Here is a 27170-nt window from a genome sequence, read left to right as displayed (position 1 = left end):
AATTTGGACTTTTAGCCTACTTTGACTGTGAGGAAATAAACTTCTCTTTGTTAAAACCATCCACGTGTGGTATTTCTGTTATAGCAGTACTAGATGACTAAGACACTAAGTAATATAGTTTTGCATGCTTTCAAACTTTATACGTATGTATTTTTATGTCTGCCTTCTGTCTACATTGTTGGTTTAGCTGTAGTTTGTCCGTTTTATTAGTGTATGATAGTCCATTCTTGGAATATCCTACTTTTTATTGTACTGTAATTGGATATTACGGTTATGTCTATTTGGGACTATTGCAAACAATATTCCATGCACATTCTTATATGTGAGTTCTGGTACACAGAAACACCCATGTTTGAGGATATATCTAGAAGTGAAAACGCTGGTCATAGAGTGTGGATAGCGTGAACTTTATTAGACCCTGTGTCCATTTTGGAGCCCTTGTGACGCAGTGGTTAAGAGCTTGACTGCTATTCAAAAAGCTGGCAGTTCTAATCTACCAGCCGCTCTTTGGAAACCCTATGGGGCAGTTCTACTCTGTTCTATAGGGTCACTGTGAGTTGGAATCGACTTGACAGCAACCGGCAATGGGTTTGTGGTTGGGCATCCATTTTTAATGGAATAAAATGAATTATGTAAATAATTTTCATTAAAAAAAATTAGGAGCTGGCATTATATACACTCAAAGAGCTATCAATAACATCCTGCTTAAAGGAAATGAAATTTCAGACTCAAAAGAATTTAAAGTAATGAGTAATAAACAGGATACAATTATAGGATCATCATTTAAGGCTTGCTTTCTATGTTGGTTCACATCCAGCTCATTCTAGAAGCAATGAGAGTTTTATATGTGAAAGGACTGCCAAATCAGGGCCTATAACACACTAAATGTACGGCTGCTTGCCTGTAAAAGTCTGTTGGCTTAAAAGGCACGTCCAATGTAATGCACAGGTTTCTGCAATTAGTTCATTGAAAGTGATTAATACAACCACTGAGTTAGTACAAAGGATGTAATCAGTTTCCTCATAGTTACTTGATTCTCCTGTGGACCTGATACAGCACTGTTTCTCTAGCTTAGGCTGTAAATGGCCAGAAGGCAGGGCCTCACTTTATTTCTTTTTGTATCCCCAGGATCTATTCAATGCTCCGCACGTACCTGCTTAAAAAGATACTTGTTAAATTTACTGAATTGAAAAAGCTTTAGATCGGTAGTGACTGATTTGAAACTCATCTTCAAGTTTATAAAATTAGAAATAGAAAAATGTTCTTAAGTGAGAATGTGCAATTTATTAATATGAGCATGTTTCCCTATAAAAATATAAATTTGTCATGACGTGTGAAATATCAACTTCAATGCTCAAAGCTATACCAGATTTTTATGCTACCTAGCACCTAAATTCAGACTCTGCAAATCTGCAAAATTCAAACCTAATCCCTGGATTCTCCCTTCATGTGTCCTCCATCCTAGCAGCACCCAATCTTTTCGCCTTGTCTCCGCGTTTGCCCAGATGGGAACGCAAAGTCCTCTGTGAGGAGCACGGCCTTCATGCATCATTCCACATAAACGCAGCACAAAGCTGGCTAGAGCAGTGAAGTCTAGCCAGGGCAGAGGTGGTGCGCAGGGTGCCTTTCACCTTTTCTTTCTATCTCTGCAGCATTCCTGTTCCTTTGCACACTTAATTTCAGTTGCATACAATGTTTCTAATTTCTGTGGAGCTCTATGTTTTTTGCTTAACAAATCTCTCACTCTTCTCTAAATAGCTTCTAAAATGATTAAAGAAGGAATTCACAAAATGAAATGCCTAAGGAGTCTGTGGAATAATGATTTCTTTTCTTGGGTGTTAAGGTACTTTGAACCAGAATGAATGAGGGGAGGTGGAGGAAGACGTGTATGGAGAATGGAGACTACAGCCTCTGCGAAGTCTAAGTGTTGATGCCAGGTGCAAGGCTTCACCACATCTTCTTTCAGCGGATGAAGTGGATAAAGGAGGAAACTCACCCAAAATAACTCCCTGCGACACTTCTTTGGTGTTTGCCCTGAGGAGAAACATACTCCCTTCTCCTGATCCTCTCCTATAGCTCAGTAAGGAGCTAGAGGACTTTGGCAGAGCATTATGAAAACTTGAACTTCTTCATCTAAAGTCTCTAGATTTTCTCTTTTTTGCTTGTTTGTTTTGTTTAACCTATAAAACTCCCCCTAAAAATCCACATATGATAGTAACTCTGATTATTACAAGAAGCCCTGGTAGCACTGGGGTTAAGCGCTCAGCTGCTAACTAAAAGGTCGGTGGTTTGAACCCACTAGCTGCTCCGTGGGAGAAAGATGTGGCAGTCTGTTTCCGTAATAATCACAGCCATGGAAACTCTATGGGGCAGTTCTATCATGTCCTACAGGGTCACTATGAGTTGGAATTGACTCGACGGCAAGGGGTTTGATTTTGGTTTTTGATTACTACAGGAGCCATGACTGAAACTTACAGGTTCCTATCTTGAGTGTCTATCTTTTCTGGAATAGGAAGGTATTTTCTTTTCAAAAGAATCTTTCTTGCTGTGCTAACATAATTTCTTAAGAGTCCAGGGCAATTTCTATATATAGATATATAATAATGAACAAAATCCGTGTTCTGCACCTGGCCCATGTTTTGGAAAAAAAGACCTGACATCTTTTTAAGTATGTGTAAGACTCTGGACTCTTTCAGCTTATACTTCAAAAATGACCCTGACATAAAAGAGTAACTTCTGGCATCTTCCCTATTCCAATTTAAATGCCAGAAAAAAATTTCCCGTAAGTATTAGCTTGACAATGTTGAAAATAAACCCACTGTCACCCATCTGATAAAGAAAACTTACCCTTTTCAATTTGGCAGCAGCCTCTCCAGAACGGATTGCAGTCAACAAACTCTGTCGGATCTGTTCTGGGTCAGAGCTTTGGAATGTTAAAGAACTTTGTCTCTTAAGGGTGAATGATGGGCAGGCAGTTGGAGACGGTATTTGGGAATCTTGTTCATTATGTGCAGAATTATTTACCTACAAAAATGAATGCAAAATATTTAGATAAACACCAAGAGAAGAATGCACCACTTATGCAAAAAAAATCCACAATCAGCAGTTCTTTAAGAATCACCATTTACCACACTGGTATTTCAGAAACAGCTTTAAACCCAAAACCAAAATATGTTTTTGATTTGTGAAAAATACTAGATTTAATTATTTAAGGTAATTATAGAGCTAGGATTTTTTTCTACTTTTTGTTTAAAAGGGTGATGAAAAATTAGTAGGAATAAAATTATGCTATATTATTCTTTAATTTGCAAATGTTCTCAGTAATAGCAGGTCTTCAAATGTACCATTTTCACATAATTTCTAGCATGGATCCACACAGGGAGAGTCAAAATTCAGCCCTTCTCTTATCTTCCAAAGAGCAACAGAAGACATGTACCAGAAAAGAAAAAAAAATCACAGCAAGAGAAATGTTATAATCTCATATTGCTTTCTAAGGGGAATTCAGATGATGGGCGTTGACTGGCAAGGAAGACAGCATGATGCAGAATTGGAGAAACTAAGAGAAAGAGCTATACTGTACTGCATACAAAAGGAGAAGGAAAGAGTTCCAGAAAGGGGGGAAGGGAACAGTTGAGACCTGGGAGCCTAGAAGAGATTGCTTGATTGATGGTCAAGATGCTTCCTGGAGGATTTTTACTTTTGTTTTATTTTTAAATTAAGCTTGTTGGGTAGTATGCAGGTTATCTCTTCTAGGCCGCCCTCCATTACGCGTAATGGTTGGAAGTAGGATATGCTTCCTGAGGATTTCTCTCTCCACCACACATCCTATATTTATTGAATACCAATTGGGTCCCAGAAACTTTTCCAGGCTCTCTTTTAGGCACAAGGGATAGAGCACTGAACAAGAGAGAAGACTGCTGCGCTTATTGACCTTACAGTCTAGTGCATAAGCCAAAGTACTAAATCCTATTTCGTACTGTGTAGTGGGATGAGAACAAAACTGCCTCTGAAGACCAGTCAAATCTGAGTTCCAATAGGAACAGGACTAAAGGGAGGAGCTATATCAAGATCAAAGACTAAGGAAAGAAGGAAGATCTTGGCATTGGGGTGCTGAAGTAAAGATAAATTTTATCCAGAAGCTCATTAAGCTTGAAAGCAGGGACAACCCTCAAAGAAAATCAAAGGATGATGTCTTAGTTATCTAGTACTGCTATAACAGAAATACCACAAGTGGGTGGCTTTAACAAAGAGAAATTTATTCTCTCACAGTTTAGGAGGCTAGAAGTCTGAATTCAAGGTGCCAGCTCCAGGGGAAGGCTTTCTCTCTCTGTTGGTTCTGGGGGAAGGTCCTAGTCATCAATCTGCCCCTGGTCTAGGAGTATCTCAGCGCAGAGGCCCCGGGTCCAAAGGAAGTTCTCTGCTCCCGGCTCTGGGCTCTGTTTTCTTGGTGGCATGAGGTCCCTCTCCCCTCTGCTCGATTCTCTTTTACATCTCAAAAGAGATTGACTCAAGATACAACCTAATTTTATAGATTGAGTCCTGCCTCATTAACACAACTGCCTCTAATCCTGCCTCATTAACATCATAGAGGTAGGATTTGCAACACATAGGAAAATCACATCAGATGACAAAATGGTGGACAATCACACAATACGGGGAATCACGGCCTAGCCAGGTTGACACATTTTTGAGGGACACGATTCAATCCATAACACATAGCATCACCTACTCTCTGCTCATTGCTCACTCCTCACCTCCTATCTGCTCACTGCTTATCAACAGCTCTATTTCCTCAGCTACTGAATTGTCTCTGCTGATAGAGCTAGGTTCAAGAAGAAGGTATTACCATATTTTTAACGCAAATAACGCACATCTTCTACGTTTGTTTGCCAACCATGCCCCCATTCTGCAAAGTATTTTCGTAAGTGCGCTATGCTAATTTTTTAATAGCAACATGTAAAAAAAAAAAAAAATGGCATAGTGGCCTAATGAAAATACTTTGATGGGGGAGAACGTGGTTGGCCAACACACACAGAAGGCATGCATTATTTATGGAAAAATACAGTACCTTCCCTTCTCCTGGGCTCAGAAGGCTAAGGAAGAAAAGTGCTACCTCTCTTTGTTTCATGAACACAATGGGAATTTTACTGTGTTTGAGTTAAATAGTGTTGATTTCTCCTATATATGGAGTTGACTAGGACAGCCAAATTAATACTGTAATCAACAAATTCCACAAACAAAAATAATCCATATTTATGGTTCTATTAGTTTATAAAATTACTATTTTTGAAGGTACAAAATGATCAAATATTGTCAATTTAATATTGGTTGAATCTAATATATCTTCTCATGAAAGAAAAATGCTATGCTACACAAAATAGCTTATTTTGTGTTTCTGGAACTGACAGGGTATAAGTACTAACCATGTTTACTTTTCCCACAAGACTAGGTTCAATTTAAAAAAAAAAAAAAGGAATTCGATAATGAGGAACCAAATGTGGTAAACTTCTTAGGAAGAAATATTTAGTAACTGATTTAACTGGCAAAGTTATCAAATAATTAATCTTAAACGTTTTCATTTCCAAACTGCCAAATAAATATCTTTATAAAAGATGAGCTAAACAAAGCGCAGGCAATGGCTGAAAAAAAAAAAAGTATTATCTAAATTACACTTCCATTGTTTACGAATGGTATTCCATTCCAAGATAAAACACAGACTTTGTTCCCAAGTAAAGAATTAATCACTATATCATACATGTCTTCCTGACACTATACCAACATAATCAACTGTCATGGTTTGAATTATGTCTCCCCAAAAATATGTATATTATTTTGACTGGACCATGATTCCTGGTACTGTGTGATTTTCCTATATGTTGTAAATCCTACCTCTATGATGTTAATGAGGGAGGATGGGTGGCAGTTGTGTTAGTAAGGCAGGACTGGATCTACAAGATTGGACTGTGTCCTGAGGCAATCTCTTGAGATATAAAAGACAGAAGTGAGCAGTGAGACAGGGGGAACTCATACCATCAAGAAAGCAGTGCCAGGAGCAGAGCGCATCCTTTGGACAGGGGTGCCTGTGCAGAGAAACTCCTAGTTCGGGGGAACACTGATGAGAAGGCCGACAGAGAGAGAAAGACTTCCCCAGGAGCTGACACCCTGAATTTGGACTTTTAGCCTACTTTGACTGTGAGGAAATAAACTTCTCTTCGTTAAAACCATCCACTTGTGGTATTTCTGTTATAGCAGCACTAAATGACTAAGACATAAACATAAATGTAAAATATACAAAGAACTATTCTTCAAGATAAATATTACTTTAAAATTATGGAAAATCTTTACTTGGCAATATAGCTAGTGTTCTGTTATTCTAAGAATGTTTGAAAAAGTTGTATAAAATACTTCTGGAACTGTCACACAAATATGAAAAGATTCTTCAAACACTATCAGAATAAAAGTGCACAGAGTATTTTAAAAAACTGCTTATGGATTATCATGATTTATGCTGTGAATTTTATCTTCTCCTTTGACTATACTGCCTGAACCTATCATATTATAACACCTAGCTGAGCAAACACTAGGTCAACAACCTTCCATATTGGTAAATTAAATTAGACTTCAAAAAAAAATAGCTGCAGTTGAGTCAACTCCGACTCATGGTAACCCCATGTGTGTCACAGAAGAACGGTGCTCCATAGGGTTTGCAATGGCTGATTTTTCAGGAGCAGATCTCCAGGCCTTTCTTCTGAGGCACCTCTGGGTGGACTTGAACCTCCAACCTTTTGGTTAGCATTTGAGCACACTAACCATTTGTAACACCCAGGGCTTGTTAGCATACATATAGCTGGGAAAAGTTGGTACTGGATTAACAGGACAATAAGAAAATTACATTTTTAAAACTCTGCTTTCAATTTAAATTTTTGCAAGTAAAACTATTTGGTAAGTTGAGATTACATGTACATGATAGGAAACGCATAAGCTTAGAGATGTCTGGTTATTTTTATGTAGTCTTTGATGCTGCTTATGTTCCCTTATAATTAAAGCTTTTTATTTTGCTATTATGTAGTCACTACTGAATTGAAGAAAAGAATCAGAACAACCAGAGAAGTTATAAAAAAAAATGGAGATAAGAAAAATACAGGGAAACAGAGTCAGAACTATTAACTAGTACATTATACAAATGTATGAACAAAGAAACTCTAAATTAAAATGTTCACTAATGATACAATTATATAATGATGGGGGGAAAAATCACAGTTGCCATGGAGTCTGTTCTGACTCATGCAGACCCTGTGTGTGTCAGAGAAGAATTGTGCTCCATAACGTTTTCAATGGCTGATTTTTCAGAAGTAGACTGCCAGGACTTTCTTCCAAGGTGCCTCTGGGTAGACTCAAACCACCAACATCTTAGTTAGCAGCCAAGCACATAACCATTAGCATCACTCAAGGACTCCATAAAATGATGGCCATAGAGTAATATTTGATCAAGTTATAAGATTTATAACTCTCAGACCAAATAATCAGATTCTATGTATCACCATTCTTTTTTCCCTACAGTAGCTTGATATCAGACTAACATGAATTCAAACCAAGTAACATACAAATATATCACCATTCTTGTTAACCTCCATTTTAACCATGTTCTATAAGAATCTGAGTATACACTTTGGAAAGTAATATTTACCTTATCAATCACACCAGGTTGTGGGATGTCCACAAATTTATTGACAGAACTAGCCTTCCCTTTCTCTGTGCTGGTTGGAGATTGGGCAGATGTACCATCAGTGAAAGACTCTTTGGAGGCAGTACGTGTTTTATTGAAAGACTGTGACCTTTTCACCACTGCAAGGGCAAACGGTGAAGGAGCAGAACTTGAGTATGGTCGTGGGGCACCAAAAGTTTTCAAAGTCTTCAAATTTTGCTCTGCTAACTGACTAGTGGGAAGAGGCACAGGTTTTGGAGCGACTGGAGGAGCAGAGGTTTCAATGGGCTTCTGACCAATGATGTCATCACCAGAGTTTTTAATAAGGGGCTGTTGGAGGAGGTTAGCTGTTTTACTTAAGAGAGAAGGAGTTTGCTCTGGAGAAGGCAGCGGATTACTTTCCACCTCTTTACTTGTGAGTTCCTTTGAAGTAGGATTAGGCGCAGCATGGATACTCTTGGCAGCTGCAGATGTCACATACTGACCTGCTACTCTTTTCTGCATCTGTAAGAAAAAAGAGCTTGGTTTGGCCTGGGGATTTGAAATCCTAGATTTAAGTTTTGACTCCAGAATACTGTTTATATCTTCCAAATTCGGTGCAAATTGAGCTGTGCCAGTGTCTCTAGTCATTCTGGGAGTAGGTTTCAGATGATCAGTCATTACACCATTGGTCTTGCTCCCCGCCCCCTGCACCTGGTGCTTTGCTCCCAGGCTAGGTTTTGGTTTAAGGTCTGGCTGTGGTCCCTTTGGGCCTTCAGAAATAACAAGATCTGTTTGGACTGCAGTTTCTTTCACCTTCTCGTCCATGGGCTTTTTTTCTAAAGGATGCATCTCCTGATCATTCTTATACCCTATGGTTTCTGACTCCCCATCTTTCAATATTTCCAGGGATTTGGGAGGCACTATTTTATAAGTAGTCATTCCAATTTTGGGTATATAATCTCTTGTAATTTCATTTGAAGGTTTTGGCTTGGGTTTGGAGTCTTGTCTGTAAAATGGATAGTTCTTTAGATAAGAAGCATTTGAATTTTTATCAGTAACATCTACAGGAGTCAAAAGATCATCATTATCAGGTGAACAGTTTGGATCCTTTATGGTAAGTTGGTCTTCCTGTACAATTAGTGTGCCCTGACTCCTGAATTCTCTTGAGGTATCTACAGAAGTTTGTGGATGCAAAGATAAGTGTTGAGCTGATCTGCTCTTATTTGAAGTTTGCACACTTTCATCAACTTTGAGGTCAGATAAATGATGAGCTTGCTGATTCCCATCAAAACTGTTACAGGAAGGGGCTGTCTGAATTGCTGCATCTTGCATTTTTATCTTTTCGACAGTGAGTTGATTCAGCTTTTGGTCTGACACTGATGAAGTTGCTAGATGATTTTCCTTGTAATTTACAGTAGTATCAGTTTTACATGGCTGATAGTTTGATAGTCTGTCAGCTTTTATGTCCACGTCACTATTTTTGGCAACACAGGCTACATTCATTTCTGTCCTCCTCACCCCATTTTTCTTATTATCTTCTGTGTTCAATGGAAAGGCAATTACTTCATTTTGATCTATTAAGAGAAAAATATATCCTCAAGTTAAATATATTAAATAAAGAAAAGAAAAACTCAAGCTTTCAATGGCTGCCTCCCTAAAACTGAAATACCTTGGTTTGAAATCTACAGGTAATTTCTCCACTCACTAATTATATAAAGGCAAGTAGTGGCAATGGAATCTTGGAGACCTGAGTTTGGAACCTGGCTTGAGTAGGTTAAGCAGGTTACTTAAATGCTTTGAGCCTCTCAGTTTGCACATATGTAAAAAGGTGAAAGTATGTCTTATATTTTATAACATTCTGTAACACTATTAACAGGATACGGTATTGCCCAGAACAAGCACTCTATACCCACTGCCATCAAGTCAATTCCAACTCACAGAGACCCTATAGAACAAAGTACTGTCCCATAGGGTTTCCAAGGAGAGGCTGGTAGATTTGAACTGCCGAATTTTTTTTGGTTAGCAGCCAAGCTCTTCAGCCACAGCACTCCATAGAAAGTAGCTATTCCTCTTCTTAGAAACAAAGACCTCATATTTCAGTCTTGTTAATGATGACAAAAGCAAGAAATAAACACATTCCAACACTGTAATTTTTGATTTCATATTCGCCATTTTGATTCTTTTCGTATAGACCCTAGTGTACTGATATTCCATACCTTACGTTAAAAGGGAAACAGTTTTAACAAATGTCAGTTTTAATTACAGCAGACAATAGAGAGTATTACCTTTTTAAGACTTAAAGTAAGAACAGAATCTAAGCTGATTATCTTGTTCATTGGTATCCTTTCTTAAAGACTTTCAGAGGACTTTGATTATGGTCTTCACATGGGTGATATCAACTACGTTAAAAACATTCATGTTGCTTTTGATTTTCTCTGTGGGAAAACACTTACACTTATCCTTTAAGAGTCAGAGCCCAAGTGGAGAAAACCATCCCCTTCTCCCTGTGCTACTTTCCCTCTTGATTCTAACACAGTCATGCTCAAAATAAAATCATTTGCCAGTATCTAGGTTAACAGCTGCCAGTCAATAGCATGATGGCAAACAACTGGAGTAAGGCACCTGGAAGGAAACACAGGTTAATGATTGTGTACTATGTCTCTAGTACTGAACTCCGTGACTTATATACTGTGCTTCCCTATTCGAATGTACAGAAGAATCACCTCTCATGCATGACTACTGGCCCTCACCTTCAAAAATCTTAGTGGCTCTCCCTTTTCAGCAGGGCCTCAAACCAGTTTGTTCCAGTTCAAACCCCTGCTGAGAATCTGCATTTCAAACAAGTTCCCAAGCGATGCTAATGCTGCTTGATTAGGGACCAATTCTGAGAACCACTAGTAGAGCTGGCGGGGGGCTGGTCCTCAAAATTTAATAAGAATCACCTGGGGAGCTTGTTAACCTGTAGATTCTGATTCAGTATATCTGGGGTGGAAATGCAAATTCTCAGCAGGGGTTTGAAGCCCTGCTTTTCAGTTATGGTAGCTGCATAGCTTAGGTGAAATGTGGGTCTTGGGAATCAAATAGTGAGAGGATGTCAGGTATCTTCTATAGTTTTATCATCACCCACTTTTACTGCTGGGGGGGTGAGATCATGTTTACTGCCTAGAATGTAATGTAATTTAAAGTAGTTTTTATGTTAAAAAAAAAAGAAAAGAAAAAGATATGCATGTATAAATATGTTGCTAGGCAAATTTGTGAACAATTTTTTAAAATATCTTCACATTTTTATGCATTACACAATTATTTGGTCATGGTAGTTAATATTATTTTATATTATGTTGTAAAGTTTCTATACCAAATATATAATTTTAAAATGCAATTCACTTTTACTCTTTCAAAATAGAATCAACACAACAACTATTTGTACACTTGTCTGGAGCAAAAGAGAAAGAAGGAAACCAAAGAGTCAAAGAAGAAACCAGTCTACAGGACTAATAGCTCACACAAACCATGGCCTCATCCATCCTGAGACCAGAAGAACTAGATGGTACCTGGCTACCACTAACAACTATCCTGACCAGGGACACAATAGATGGTCCTAGATAGAATGGGAGAAAAACGTAGAACAAGCCTCAAATTCTTAAAAAAGGCCAGACTTACTGGACCAGTAGAGACTACAGGATCCCCTGAGACTATCATCCTGAGATACTCTTTAAAATTTGGAACTGAACGCACTTCCAGTGGTCACCTTTCAGTCAAATAATAGATTGGCTCATAAAATAAACAATATCACCTGTGGGTACTGTGCTCCTTTTAAAGAATCATCTCTATGAGACCAAACAGTCAATATTTACCCCAAAGCAAAGATGAGAAGCTTGGGGGTGGGGGTGGGGGGCAGGAAAGCAAGATTAATGGAAGCAGAACCACCAGAATGGAAATAATGAGAATGCAGACACATTGTGAAAAATGTAACCATGACACTGAACAATATGTATAGAAATTGTTAAAGGGGAACCTAATTTGCTGTGTAAACTTTCACTAAAAATACAATTAACAAAAGAATCAAAATAGTTCAAAATAGAACTTACTATCAGATTATGTATTGTCTTTATGAGTGACTTTTCTCAATGACTAATAATATCAACTATTATGATTTATAAAATTAAGGACTCATGTAATTAGCAACCAAAGAAAAGGCACATTTCTGCCTCTGCTCTTACATTCTTAGTTCGTAAGTATTTTCTAATATCTATATGAAAAGCATGACTTTCAACACTGCTATGAGCATGAAAGAATATAAGAAATGGTCCCTGGCACCAGGAAATGAGCCTAAACATACTTCCTTCTCTCTTGCTTATTTCTCATTTTCCACTAACTATAGGCATATCCCAGTTTATACAATAGAAATATTTTCTAAAAGAAAGATCACTATAAAGATATTTTTAATTAAATCCCTATAATTGGCCCTAATTTACTGGTTTTAAAACTAGATTTCTGTTTTACACATTTTTGTTGGGTTATACCTAACTTACTATTTTGTAACTCTAAAGTTCTCATCAACATTTTGAGATTATCTGCAATGATTGTCAGAACAAGATTTGTATATCCTGGAAACCTAGAATCACCAACTGAATTTATTAGCTAATCCATCTTTACACATACCCGACCATAAAGCTAACCATGTGTCTAGAAGTCGCTATGGGTGGTTATGCATTTTCCACAGATGGCCAGTAGAGGGAGAAGATGGCTTTTGTACTATGCCATTCTTTCCCTACTCAAAACCAACACTGACCTACAACATGAGATGATGGTTTAGATACGCACATAGGTAGGTAAAATGGAAAATGAATAAGACTACTTTAAAGATAACAGAATTTATTTCTTATTTTAAAAATCACCTCGAGTGACAAAGGTCATTGCAAACCAAGTGTAAATTAAAATAATTATTACATAAATGTATTTGGGACCCTAGCACTAACCTGATGCCAAAATCTTAGAAAAAATGATGTAAACAGCTTTAAATCATGATTTCTCAATAGGAATGCTGTTGTCATCATAGTACATGCTATGAGAAACTGAATCAAGAGAAAGAGAATTGGGAAATTATATACTTTAGACCTCCTCAGTAAGGGGTCTCAGTATGGTATTGAATGTGGGGGAAAATGAATCAAGGACGTATGTATTCAGGTTAACTGATACCACATTTATAAAATAATACCTAGGTTTTTAACACTGGAATACTCCATGTGTTATCCAAATACAAATATTTATATCACTGTTTTCTGTTTCTAAGAATCTCAACCTAGTTTTGTACATTAATATAATAGATTGGACTATGAAGTTTCAGGACCCACTTCTTTATCCCCTTAAAATATCCTTGCACATTCTTTGTATCCTCTATTTAGGTAGTATAATTTTTTGGAAATTCAATTCTACAGTACATATTTTATAAATTATCCACTACGTACTCAGTATTTTGCTAGGTTCTATGAGAAATTCAAATGTAGTATCAGATGTAATTTGTTTGATTCAAGATTATCTAATTTAGTTGAGGAGTAAATATTATAGAAGTACGTGGACTTGAGTGATCAAGTAGAAAAACAGATGAAGTGGTAGGATTTGGACAGAAGTCAACGGGCGACGATAGATAGTAAATGGTTTTCCACGCAAAGACAACATGAGCATAGGCCTAATGACAGAACTGAGCAAACAGTATCATGAGCAAGGAAAAAACTGTCATGAATTTGGGATGGTACTGGGAAATAGTGGAAACTAAAGTTACATAATTAGATGGGCTGAGACTTGAAAACGAGGCAGACAAGTTTCATCCAAGGTATAACAACTTGATATAAAGTAAAACAAGCTTGGACTAAGGAGTTGGTAGGAAGAAAAGAAACAGGTCACAAATAGAAGCATAAAATGTACATTTTTAACACACAAGGTCTAAGTTTCGAGAAAAAAATAAGTAGTACACATGACGGTTAACAGCAGAATTTGGAGCAATATTGCCTGAGTGCAAATCCTATGTCTACCACTTACTAGTTGCATGACTTGGGATAAGTTACTTAACATTTCTGTGGCTCAATCATCTGTAAAATGGTACTAAAATAAATAATACCTACATCTTAAGTTAGGCAGGTATTAAATGAGTTAATATCAAGATTAAATGAGTTCATATATATAAATTAAGATTAGCCCTTGGCTCATAGTAAGTGCTCTGAAGGTGTTGGCTATCATTGTTCATGTAACTCACCATTGTCTTGGTTTGAGCCCAGTGACTTCAAGTTTCGTACACTGTCAACCGTCATCTCTTCATTGCTTGTATTATATACCATAATGTGTGGTCTTCTGTAAGATATACTGTATGTTATCTATTGATACCATTCAAACACATACACATGATGAGAGAACAGGCAATAATTTCCAAAGACAGATGGACTGAAGTAATCATCTCTTTCTGCCAAAAACCAGAAATTTAATAGCAAAGAAAAAGTACAACTGAGAGGAAATGCTGCTATGAAACATTAGCTTTCATATTATGGTCCTTTTACAAAGAAAGATGTAGGAAGCTTGGTAAAATGGATACTTTTCCAAAACAGTGTCTTTATAAACAAGATATGGTGTCTTTATAAACAAGATATGGATTGACCTCACTGATGTCTTTCCTGGGGATGGAATAGTTTATTGGAGACAATCCCATGAAAATTAGTGCAAAACTTTGATGAAGATGGTTTATTTTGCCTCGTTGATTTCAACTTTATTCATAGTGTGGTATTTCCAACATAATATAAGTGGATTATACTATAGCTTCCAATTTCTATGATCAAGAATAGGTGTCACATGCATCCCAGCTTTCTCTTAGATGACCTGTGGAGAACTTAGTGGAAAGTGCATTCTCTGCACCATGAAGTTGACTATAAAAATACTATTGGCTATTTAATATCATATTCTAAGAAGCAGAATTGTTTTTATATACCAGTTATTGAACATCCTGGAGGATGTTTCATTTAGGTCAGAGAGATAATAGGCAAAAAATAAATGAATAAAAAAATAAAACTAAGTTTTGAGTCATATAATTTAACTACAGGTTTTCGTTTATATGACATAGAGGGAATGAGGACTGTTGAAACTGATTTTATTTACATATTTAAACACAAATACTTTATTAATAAACAATTTTCTAGTTAGGGTAAAAGGGTTGGAATCTAAAACCAAAGGGCTGGTTATATTTGTGTTAAAAATAGCAGATCTATATTTCAGAAGACTAGTATTAATTAAACTAACTATTACCAACACTTGTAGCACACAGACTACTTACTGTCCATCTGTGTTTCTAGTTTCTTGTTTTTCTTCCTTGGAGTTTTGTGAGGACTCTCCTGTATCACTGCCAAGGGCTGAGTCAGGATTATTTTTCATAGTATTTATTATATCAGTAGACACAAAAGGAATTTCTTGTGAGTTCAGAGGAATATTTTCAGCCTCATCTTTAGGCACTTCACTCAGTTCTTCCTTTTCATCTATCTCTTCAAGACTGTAATCAGAGCTTATTCCAGCTACAAAGAAATGCAGATATAATCCTAAATATTAATTTGCCTCATTCATTCTGTACAATCCTGGCAAGGGAGGACTTTTTTGAAATAATAATTAACTGGACTCTTAAATTCTGATTTAAAAGTGAAATATTTTTCTAATGGTGAATAATCATGTTAACATATAACCAGATTATCTTAGATATATACAAATCCAAAAATAATATGCTATCACTCTAGATTTTATTCAGGGTAGAAAGATTATTTAATCACATAAACTTCAAATTGCATGTTTAAGAATATATTTTTTAATTAAATGATTTCTATGTTCATGCAATAGTTCTAAATGCCCTCCTAAATGAAAATTAGAAAGACATGAGGTTTTGTGTTATCTATAAACGTACTTACAGAATTCAACACAGTAGTTATCAGTACTTATTATACATCAGAATTACCTGAGCCTTTTTTAAAAATATGACATTCATACCCCACCCCACACCTATTAATCAGAATCTCTGGAAGGTGGGCCCAGAACATTTTAAGGTTACCCTGTTGATTTTAATGTGCAATCAGGAATAAGAGCCACCAATCTACCATATTTTTGTACAAATAACACACACGCTGTACGTTTTTTTTTTGCCAAACACGCCAACTCACCTTCCTCCCATTTTCATAAGTATTCTGTGTGGGCATGTTATTTGCAAAAAAAAAAAAATACGGTAGATGCTTAATGGATTAATTTAATAGATGTAAATAGAACAAGTATGATAGAACAGAAATTTAATTTTTATTACCACGCAATTTGGTTCTCAGTGGCAACTCCCTTTAAGCTTTTTTTCCCTGTGTATTACTAAAAAATGTAATGCATACATATAAACATCCATGTACACTGACATTTTTCCTTTTTTGTTGGTTTATTTAATATAAACGGAAGCTTCCTATATCCTATTCCTATGCATTTCATCTTTCTTTCCGCCACTTACTGTATCTTTAATATCATCCCATATCAATGTGTATTGTGTGTGTCTGTGGACACACATTCATGTGTGTGTGAGTCTTTTGAATAGCTGTGGTCAATATTTCACCATATAAAAATGTATTTATTCCCCAGCGCCAACAACAAATGGCCAGCAAGGTAAAAGAGGAGACATCCTACACAGGCAGAACCCACACTTATTGTCAAGATAGCTATGAAAGTAAATTTAAATCAAAGAACGAGGTTCTGGAACTTTGCTTACTTAAACATATTTAAACACTTTCATTTATATAATAATAGCCAAACAAAGTTTAATTTTATCACAAGAGGGGAAAATGTGTAATAGTATTAGATTATAGTGATCAATCCATCTACAAAATTTAATAAAAAGCTTAACATAGTTGAAGAACATTTAAAATACTTAAAATGTATTTCTTTAATTTTATCTCTAGGTATATAGACAGCAAAATGTGCTGTTTGTGCTCTTTAAAAAATAAAGTGGGAAATTTTAAAGGCACTTTTCTTATAAATAAATAATTAGGTTCCTCAATAGAAACATATTAAATAGTTGGAGTTTAAACGAATTTTCACATATATGTATTTTGGCAAGTTGTGTTTTATCATGAAACGTGAAATAATCATCACCATGCAAATGTGTAATATGTGTTCATGTATTTATATTGTATACTTAAATAATTTTTTATGTAGTATTGCATTTATATAGTATACTTATATAATTTTATATCTTGAGAAAAATGAAAGGTCATGTTGGTTTAGATGCTAATGTATTTTATAAATGGCTTCTCAGCATATATTGTTTTGGAAATTACGTTAACTGAGGTTACATTTAACAAATTTTTGCCATCCTTATTACTCTCCTTCCCATGACAGATATTTCAGAGATATACAACTTCTCTTTAAGTAGGGTTCCTCATTGAGAAACTGGTCTCAATTAATTAAAGTATAAACAATGAATGACATCCTTTCAACTTATTATTCCAGAATTTTATAACTTAATAGTTATATAGTCATTCTTAAATATTATATTTTATTACCTTGAAAAGCATACCTGTTATTAAAAAGTCTTAGAAAAGGCAGTGACTTTATAAAAAAATTTAATCATCCAAGAGCATTTACATAGTCTGCTGTTTTTGCTTAGTACAGATTTTCCCAAGCTTTGAAAATATTGCACTGAGTTTGTTTTGTTTGTCTACAGAGGCTTATGGCCAAATTTTAGTCCTACCAAAAAAAAAAAAAAAAAATTGGGGTGGGGGTTGTGAACAATACAACTAAGTAATTTTGACAAAGGTTATATCACAGCTATTGTTATTTCAGCTTCGTAACTGCTAAAAGAAGAATATTCTGTCTCAAAGAACAGAGTGTCCACAATTTTAGCGAAGTTTTTTTTTAAGATTTAACAACCTCAGAGTACGATGTTGAAAACTTGCAAAATCATTTGAAAGTATAATTATTTAAATTTATTTTACACTTATTGGGTTTTATATAATTTGAATATTTTAATTTTTCAGTCCCTCTGAAGATAGCATGGACTGAAACAAAAAATTAAATTTATTTATGGAAAATTCACAAAACGCAATACATGTAAAAGAGATACAAATAATTAAATTTTCAAAGATGTTTTTGTAAGTTTCTAGCATTTTACTGGTGAAGTTATAAGCTCCAAACCTGCATAAAATTTCAAGTGAAAAGGAGGACACTACTATTTGTTTAGGAAACATTTTTACACAAGGGTTCAACCAGTAACCGCATCTATATGTGATGATGTCTTAATCCGCATGAAACAAAGCATCAGCAAGGAAAGGCTCCACCACCTACATGTCAGTGATGCAACAGCTGCCTCAGATGTTCCAGGGCACTCGGAAACAGAGGTTTCCTCTGTCAGTATGGGCGCAGTGCACCATTCGTAACTGGGGAGCCCAGGGCCAACACAGGCTTCTGCCAAAGAAGTAGAATCTGTGGAAATGCACTTAGACAACAGAGTTATGGCAAGCAGAGGCCATGATGCATTAGAGAAGAAATCAGATTTGTTAGCTCACAATTATATACACACATTAAACAAGAAGAGGTAAAAGGGAATAAAGAAAGAGAAAAGGTATCAAGCAAAGTTTGAGTAACATTCACACTTTTTTCTAACACTCATGAATCTTCTAATTTCACTTATACAGTTTAAGTGAACATTATTCAATAAATTTCCTTTGTGGAACAAAACTATGGCATTGATATCATTCTGGGTAGGAGGTTAGAAAAATCATTACCAGTTATCTTACCTAAAAGTATTTTTAATCACAAACAGAAGAGGAATTTTTTATATATCTTATTTTTTAAATTTATTTATATTTATATTTATTTTATATAAGGTATATAAAAATTCCAAACTCCTAAATAGCACTTAAAGATTAAAATTCAGGAGCATTTGGCTGCTCCTGAATTTTTTATGTATCTGTGAATATAAATTATAAAAATTAGGTAGAATTCTATTAAGCAATTTTCATACCTATCAAATTATCCCCATGCTAAAGTACTTGCATAATAATATTTTATTTTGTATGGTATTACTCGTCTATTATATTCATGAATATCCACTTTAACTGTAAGAATTAAGAAATTTTATCATATTTATTCTTACAATAGCTACTAAATAGCTATTAATGAAAACATTACAAAAATATTAAATTATTTAATTTTTAATGAAATTTCATTTATTTGGAGAGAATCCAAAATGAGAGTCATATAACAGAGAATATTTTCATTATAATAAAAAATTTTTGCTACTAGAATAGTGCATAACATGGATGTTGAATTCATACTTGGGATAACTGCTTAAAGAAATGATGCTTTACACCTTTATGTAAGTTTTCTTCTGAACACACAAAAGGACCTTCCTAACTACAATGTGCCATCACTCTGGGGGAGGACGTCAATAAAGGTTAACTTGACATTGCATAAGAAAACACAAAAGACCTCATCGGGAATTTACTCAAGGCATCATTCCAGAATTGAAATTTTGAGATCTGTCCATTTCATACTTTCATCCCATGTGGGAGGGATTCATTTCATGATATAAAATTTGGGAAATGAGGCTAGAGGATCTGTATCCTTTTTACATAAAGAGTATTATAACTGATTGTGGTAAAAGTTCTTCCCTTCCAGTAATTACAGGATGTAGAGTGCAGCTGTCATACCTGGGCTGGATAACCCTTCAGGAGATTTAGCTTCTGAAACATTGTCCGTAGGAGCTGTTTCTACTGACTGCAGGGCTGGAAGAAAGAAACAACAAAACTTATAAGCAAGCCACACTCTCAAATAAAACAATTCCTTACTGGTTTAATTTAGCTATTTAGTAAACGCATGAGCCCCAACCTTGCTAAAAGCTATTTTACCATCTAGCTCTGAAACGACTAAACTCCACTTAGATTCCCATTCCTACATGTAGTCAATCTTGGAATGGCTGTATCTTTCGGAATAAATTTACAAAGTATAACGTGCTTACTTTAAGATAATGGAGCTTAGCAATTTATCATTTAATTTTGTTATGTGGCAGACTTAAAAAACGCAATTAAGTGAAAATCAGGGACCACCTAAAATGTTTAAGGAAATTATTGTTTAATAAAAAAACTGAAAAATTGTAACTTAAATCATTCCTACTGTCTAGATTAAACAAAACACAATGCACATTTAACGTTAATGGGAAAAGTACCATTAGCAGTCCTGTGACTATTTTCGTCACTTTGATGCACAGGCGTTTTGGAGGGTGGGGATGGTGCTCTTCGCTTTGTCCTTCTCAAAGACGAATTCCCCGAGGATGTGCTACTGAGCTGCAGTGAGCCTGTCCTCACTATGCCTGCTCCACGGGAACCCTTTGGAAACAAAATGAACAAACACAATCCTTTATTTAGAAATGAATATCAAACTTTAGGAAGGCACTGACCTTTATGTTAAACACATCATCTACCAAAATGAAACATAATAGTTATTAACTAAAAAAAATTTATGAGCCAGGAGCTGGGCCATGGGATGGATATGTATAGAAAAACAAATTATGGTTCTTCTCAAGAAACTCAGTCTATATGGGAGACTGACATGCAAACAATTCGTTATAATGTAGAGGGCTTAGAAGCAATAGAAAAACTAACTTTCAAAGAAAAATCTGGAGAAAATATTGGAAGTATGGGGTTGAAAAGGCAAGAATATGTGCCCATTAAGAAAGCAGGCCTGATTAATCTCTATCTTTTTGGCACTGATGTATCAACAACAAACATTTCAAAAATCTATGTCTAGCCATGGCAAGGTCTTTTGAGGTTGCTGACTCTACAAACAGCTAACACTCACCCTCACGCATGTGACTGTCAGCAAACCTAAGACAATCCTGCCTCTGCAGGCTGGCAGGTGCCTCCTGGCCAACAGCCATGTCATCTTGCTCTTTCCCTTTACAAGAAAACTGCTTGAAAAAGTTGTTCATAGATCTTGTCTCCAATTTTTCTTCTCCCACTTGAACCCTTCCAATCATTTCCCTCTTTCCTGCTCCATTGAAACTATTCCTATCAAAGTCACCAATGATCTCCACATGACTCAATCAGCGGTTACTTCTCAAAACTCATTTACTTGCTATTAGCAACATTATTCAGAATTGACCTTAAAATACTTTTTCTCACTTCCAGTGTCCCTTTCTTTCGACAGATTGTAACTTTCTGGCTACTCAGTTTTCTTGGTTGGTTCTATCTCCTGACCTAACATTGGTGCGACTCAGGGTTCATTCCCTGGATATCTTCTTCTTAGAATCTATGCTCACTCTCTTGGTGATTTCATCTATTCTCTTGGTTTAAATATTTACATGCTGATGAATTCCAAACTTTTGTCTCCATCCTGGCCTTCTCATCTCTGCGTAATGTCTAAGGCCATCTCTAACATAACATGTCTAAAGCTGAGACCCTAATAACTCCCCTTCTCCCTTTAACCCAGAAATCCTGTTCTTCTCACAGTCTTTTCTGTCTCAGCAAAGAGCCAGATATTCTTTCATTTGTTCAGATCATAACTTAGAAGTCACCCTTGTCTCCTCCCTTTGATCTTCCACATGGATTCTACCCTGTTGGTTCATTCTGTAAAAGACATCTGGAATCCATCCACTTTTCAATACCTCGACTGCTACCACACAGTCCAAATCATCATCACCTCTAGCCTGGATGATTTTAAGAACCTTCTAACAGGACTCCTTGCTTCCACAATGCTTCCCTACAGTACTTTCTTGTTTTTTAAATTTATTTTGTTGTTGAGAATACACACAGCAAAACACACACCAATTCAATGGTTTCTACGTGTATAATTCAGTGACACTGATTACATTCTTTGCTTTGTGCAACCATTTTCCATTTTCACCCCTCTTCTCTGAGTCGTTCCTCTTCAGTTAACATAAACTCACCACCTTCTAACGTTCCTATCTAATCTTTCGAGTTGCTGTTGTCAGTTTGATCCCATATAGATAGTTCTTAAAAGAGCATAATGCTCAGGGCAGACTTCTTTTTACTAGTTAAGCTAAGCTATCATTTGGTTTTAAGAAAACTTTAGGAGATATTTTCAGTTTAAGGTTTAAAGATTATCTCAGGGCAATACTTTCAGGGGGTCATTCAGCCTTCATGGCTAGAGAAAGTCAGGAGTCAATGAGAATTTGAAATTCTCTTCTCCTATAGTACTTTCTTAACACAGCAGCAACCAAAAGGAACCTATTAAAAACATACATCAGACTAGGTCGCTTTAGTCAAACCTATGGTTTCTCACTTAGCATAGAAAAGCCAAAGTCCTTATGAATTCCCATATAAAATGTTAAAAAAAAAAAAAAAAAAAAGGCTAGGAAAGCTACTGCTTTCTAACCAGCATTCCTAAACCCTATTTTTGTTTGTGTGTACTTTGGGAGTATGCTCTTAGTAGTTTCCCAATAGTTCTACTCTTGCATTAGTCAAGGCTGAGTTACCCAGTATTTTTGGGTCTGAATTTTACATAATTGGTGAGAGGCTACAGAGGGTTTGCATGTTGGAAGGCACCTCAGGGTGCCTTTGTTTGTTACCAAACAAATGGGCTTTGGAGTCAACACTAGGGCTTGAACCAGGAAGTGTGCCATTTATTGACTCTGTGACCTTCAGCCTCCACATTTATAAAATGGGAAAAGTAACAGTGCCTGTTACTGGCTGGGATGCTTAAATGGAATGATGTATGTAAAATACTTCGCACAGTGCCTGGCATATAGTACCTGCTTTATAAACATTCGCTAATATTACATGCAATTTGTCTATTCTAAAGTATGCAAAAGTGCTTTTAAATAAAATATGCAAATCAGTTACTATTATATGGAGGTTAGAGGGAAAGTTATGGATAAAAGAAGGTATTTATTCTAAGTTTGTGCTTTCTCTTGGGTGGTGGTGGGGTCCTGTTAAGAGTCAGTAGTCAGTTATAATCAACCTTAAAACTTCAACAGTACCCAGCCTTTAGAGACCTATATTTAGCCCACTACATAAGCTCATTATTTATCTAACAACTCCACCTTTAAAATCACCTAAGGCAGCTTCAACATACCTTAAGAAAATTTAATAAAAGCTAAAATTTAACACCAGTTTGTTAAATCTTAGTGGTGAGTACATGGATGTATGTTATATTACAGTGAAATCTATGAGAGCCAGAACTCGATGGGACTGTCTTGTTTTTCCAGGTCAAGTTTTCCGCCTTTGACAGGGTACAGTCTTCACCACTTTTCTATCACTTGTTTTAGTGGAAAGTACCTGAGTTTTCCTTCTCTGATAAGTTTCTGCCTTACACAGGCTCCACCTTTCATAGGTTTTACTGTACATAACTATGAAATACATAATAAACAAACGTAATGTGAAGAATTAAGGTTAAAGGACTGCCCGCAGCCATCTTTAGATTTTGCTGCCAAGCTTTATTTATTTCCTTTGGTCAAGTTACTACTGAATTTTTATAAAGGGGTCAGGAGATTAAATTATTTTAAAGTCGAAATTAACAAAACAAGAAAAAAAAGAAGTTTCTTCTTATTAAGGGAAAAAATGTTTTGGTTAATGGTTAGACATGTTCAACTATTTACTTTAGTTAGAGTCACTGATAAGTCTGCCTGCCAGGGGAGAAAATGGCACCTCTAACAGGAATGCACATCACCAAATTTTATGGTCTGTGGAAAGGAGGAGACTGCAAGGAGGACCTGAATACACTGGCAAAAATGCCAAGGTCAAGTCGAAAACAATGCCAGAGAGTTAATCCCCCAGAATTCACACCCAGATCAGAATTCACTGGTTCACAGCGAACTAAATTTAGTTAAAAACAGAACCAAATAGCGTTCAATAGATTTACTGAGTACCAGCTCTGTACTGGTTATTAGATCACCTATTAATCACAGTTAAAAGATGTAGATCATTGAAATCAATATATTCTGGATCAAAAGATCATTTGTGAAAGAATACAAATGGGAAAAAAGGAGAAAAAAAAAGGTATAAAAGTACAGTAGCCCAACTTCACTGACATTGTTAAATGTTTCTATTACAAGCTTTTGTTTTTTTTTTAAATTTTTTGTTTATAGTATAATTTCCACATGTGGGGGTGGGCGGGGTTAGAGAAGGAAATCTAAGCAATCTCTTCAACTTGCCTTGAAACTGATTTTTTTTTCTTCTTAAGAGACAGACTCAAATTATCTTTCTCCAACATGGACATTCCTAATGAAAACTATGAAATATTAAATATTTTATAATGGGCATTAAGTTTACACAAATTTACTAAAAATTATGTCCCAATGCCTGAACTTTACATATAACTGAAAAAGAAACTTGTAGCTTTCCTGTTAACTTTTATGGAAGAATTCTTTCTGAAATAATTTTACAACTTAGGAAACCAAGTCAGTTTTCTTAAATTTCAATATTACGTTGTTTTTGTTGTTAGGTGTCGTCAAGTCAGCTCGGACTCATAACAACCCCATGCACCACAGAACGAAACACTGCCCGGTCCTGTGCCACGCTCACAATCGTTGTTATGCTTGAGCCCATTCTTGCAGCCACTGGATCAATCCATCTCGTTGAGGGTCTTACTCTTTTTTGCTGAACCTCTACTTTACCAAGCATGATGTCCTTCTCTAGGGACTGATACCTCCTGACAACATGTCCAAAGTATGTTTAAGACGTAGTCTCACCATCCTTCCCTCTAAGGAGCATTCTGGCTGTACTTCTTCCAAAGCAGATTTGTCCTTTCTTTTGGCAGTCCGTGGGATATTCAATATTCTTCGCCAACACCACAATTCAAAGGCGTCAGTTCTTCTTCAGTCTTCCTTATTCATTGTCCAGCTTTCACATGCATATGAGGCGATTGAAAACACCATAACTCGATGAGGTGCACCTTAAGTCTTCAAGGTGACATCTTTGCTTTTCAACAGTTTAAAGAGGTCTTTTGCAGCAGATTTGCCCAATGCAATGTGTCTTGATTTCCTGACTGCTGCCTCCATGGGTGTTGATTGTGGATCCAAGTAAAATAAAATCCTTGACAACTTCAATCTTTTCTCTCTTTATCATGATGTTGCTTATTGGTCTAGTTGTGAGGATTTCTGTTTTCTTTATGTTGAGGTGTAATCCACACTGAAGGCTGTGGTCTTTGAGCTTCATCAATAAGTGCTTCAAAAGTCCTTTTCACTTTCAGGAGGCAAAGTTGTGTCATCTGCATAATGCAGGTTGTTAATGAGTCTTCCTCCAAACCTGATGCCCCCTTTCTTCTTCATATAGTCCAGCTTTTCAGACTATTTGTTCAGCATACAGATTTAATAGGTGTGGTGAAAGGATGCAACCCTGATGCACACCTTTCCTGACTTTAAACCACGCAGTATCTCCTTGTTCTGTCTGAACAACTGCCTCTTGATAAGTGTACAGGTTCCTCATGAGCACAATTACGTGTTCCGGAATTCCCATTCTTCAATATTATACACGTAACTACTATGCTATCATGAGTATAGCATAGGAAGTATAAAGTATTGCACTGAATTTACAAAACAGGCAGAGCTGTGAAGACAAAGTTTTTAAATCATAATGAAATCTATAGTATTATTGATTTGATCATAAAGTTAGCACCATCTCATAAGATGCAAACAATACATAGGTTAATGAGGAAAAAAAGAAAGAAAAATAACTATAAATGCCAACAAATATAGGTCACCTAACAGGAGTTTGGTGTTCATCCTTTCACGCATGCCTTTTATATCTGTACGCACACCACACACACACACAATTTGGTTTGTACTGGATGACAGCATACACACCAATTTTTTTCTTTGTTTATGATGAGTTTTTGGGAAAATATTATCTTTTCGTGGGGACAGTGAACTTTGTATTTTATTCCTTGAATCTCCCTGTTCTATACCATCTTCCGCCTTGCCTGGCACTTTCTGCCCACTCCCCAAACTCTAGGACTCATGTACTCTATTTTTCTAATCTCTGTTTAAACACCTGTTTTAAGATTCTTTTTGGACGCCACTGAAAATCTTAGACTGTTTAGGTCAACTAAGATTAAGAAATATCATAATATATCAAAGTGAAGGAGATTAAGAAACGGGACATTTCAGGTACCAGACAATTGGAAATAGGGAAAGGAGATATGAGGCAGTAGCATCAGGGCCTTAAATCACATGATGTAACCAGTCATATATCCTGCCGATTTTTTTTGTTTTAAATTGCTTTAGGTGAAAGTTTACGGCTCCAGTTAATTTCTCATACAAAAGTTTATACACATATTGTTATGTGATATTAGCTGCAATCCCTATAATGTGACAGCACATTCCCCCTTTCCACCCTGGGTTTCTTGTGTCCATCCAACCAGTTCCTGTCCTTTCCCGCCCTCTCATCCTGCCTCTGGACAGGACTTGCCCATTTGGTCTCATGTATCTGCTTGAATTAAGAAGCACACTCTTCACAAGTATTATGTTTTTTAGTCCAGTCTACTCTTTGACTGAAGAGTGGGCTTTGGGAATGGCTTTAGTTCTGTTAACCCAGAACTAAATATTCTGCCGATTTTTAGGCCGTTTCTCTGAGAGAAAACAACGAGATTAGAATTGGGTTCACTTATAGGTGTTCTAAATACCACCACCATTAGTAACTTGTGCCTTTTTTGGTTACAAATGAAAAATGACCCTTTCAGAATATTCTAAGCGGCAGAGCTAGCCACTAGATTTTTAAAAAGTCAACTAGTTTTAAATTCATCATTGGTCAATGATAACATTTTTATCTTCTGGTTAACAAATTCATTAACCTGAGTATGTTTTAATCAAACTTTATGTCTTCTGCCTATTTTTAATGATGGTCAAAGCACTTGCGTTGACTTTTGTGCTGTAGTTAAGAATTCGAGAGAGAGATGTCAGTTATTAATGTTTTATTTTGCTATTGTACTTCAAGGTTCAAAATCCTCAGAAGAATAATGCCCCAAACAGGCACCACTATCTGGTTAACAGAAATCAGACCAAAAACCCATGCAACAAACCACTTTCATCTGTTAATAGCCAATTTTAAAAGATAACAAGACAATAAAATAATTCTATATCAGAATTGGAAGAGACTTTGGAAAATTTAGTTACAAAACCTTATTCTACAGAAGAGACAACCAAGCCATGAGAAGTTCAATAGCTTGTTCAAGATAGAAGGAGATGAAACCAGAGACAAAGATGAAGAAGATGAGAAGTACAGTGACAAAGAAGAACACAACAAACCTACTATTAGAATCCAAGAGTATCTCTCAAGACAGACCAGGCTTTCTCCTGCCACAACCTACTTTCTTACAAGCCCTTCTCCATGCAGATCCAAGAGAAAGAGAACAAACATTTAGAAATTACCTGTGTTATACTCTTGCCATGTTTTTACATTTCTCTTCCTGAGGCAATCTGGGCTTTTATTTCATGAACGCTACATAATTCAAGATAACACATAACCAATCC

At 36.1% G+C, this 27170-nt stretch overlaps 1 protein-coding gene across 3 annotated transcripts in view; it reads right to left on the bottom strand.

Annotated features, from left to right (window-relative positions):
* The window catches only part of COBLL1 (cordon-bleu WH2 repeat protein like 1), a 75397-nt gene that overhangs the window by 5462 nt on the left and 42765 nt on the right, over positions 1 to 27170 (bottom strand). For 2 of the 3 annotated variants that reach the window (XM_023730610.1, XM_023730611.1), the window contains 7 exons: positions 19911 to 20070; positions 19396 to 19470; positions 18029 to 18148; positions 15006 to 15240; positions 13941 to 14035; positions 7688 to 9261; positions 2848 to 3024 (listed from right to left, as the gene is read on the bottom strand). In XM_023730610.1, the coding sequence (XP_023586378.1) occupies positions 2848 to 3024; positions 7688 to 9261; positions 13941 to 14035; positions 15006 to 15240; positions 18029 to 18148; positions 19396 to 19470; positions 19911 to 20070 (2436 nt within the window). The remainder of the gene's footprint in view (positions 1 to 2847; positions 3025 to 7687; positions 9262 to 13940; positions 14036 to 15005; positions 15241 to 18028; positions 18149 to 19395; positions 19471 to 19910; positions 20071 to 27170) is intronic. The other variant, XM_023730613.1, reaches the window with a different exon arrangement.

The sequence above is a fragment of the Trichechus manatus genome, unplaced genomic scaffold (genome assembly GCF_000243295.1).
Source record: "Trichechus manatus latirostris isolate Lorelei unplaced genomic scaffold, TriManLat1.0 scaffold00037, whole genome shotgun sequence".
Taxonomy (NCBI): domain Eukaryota; kingdom Metazoa; phylum Chordata; class Mammalia; order Sirenia; family Trichechidae; genus Trichechus; species Trichechus manatus.
This window is presented reverse-complemented; position numbering and strand designations above follow the sequence as displayed.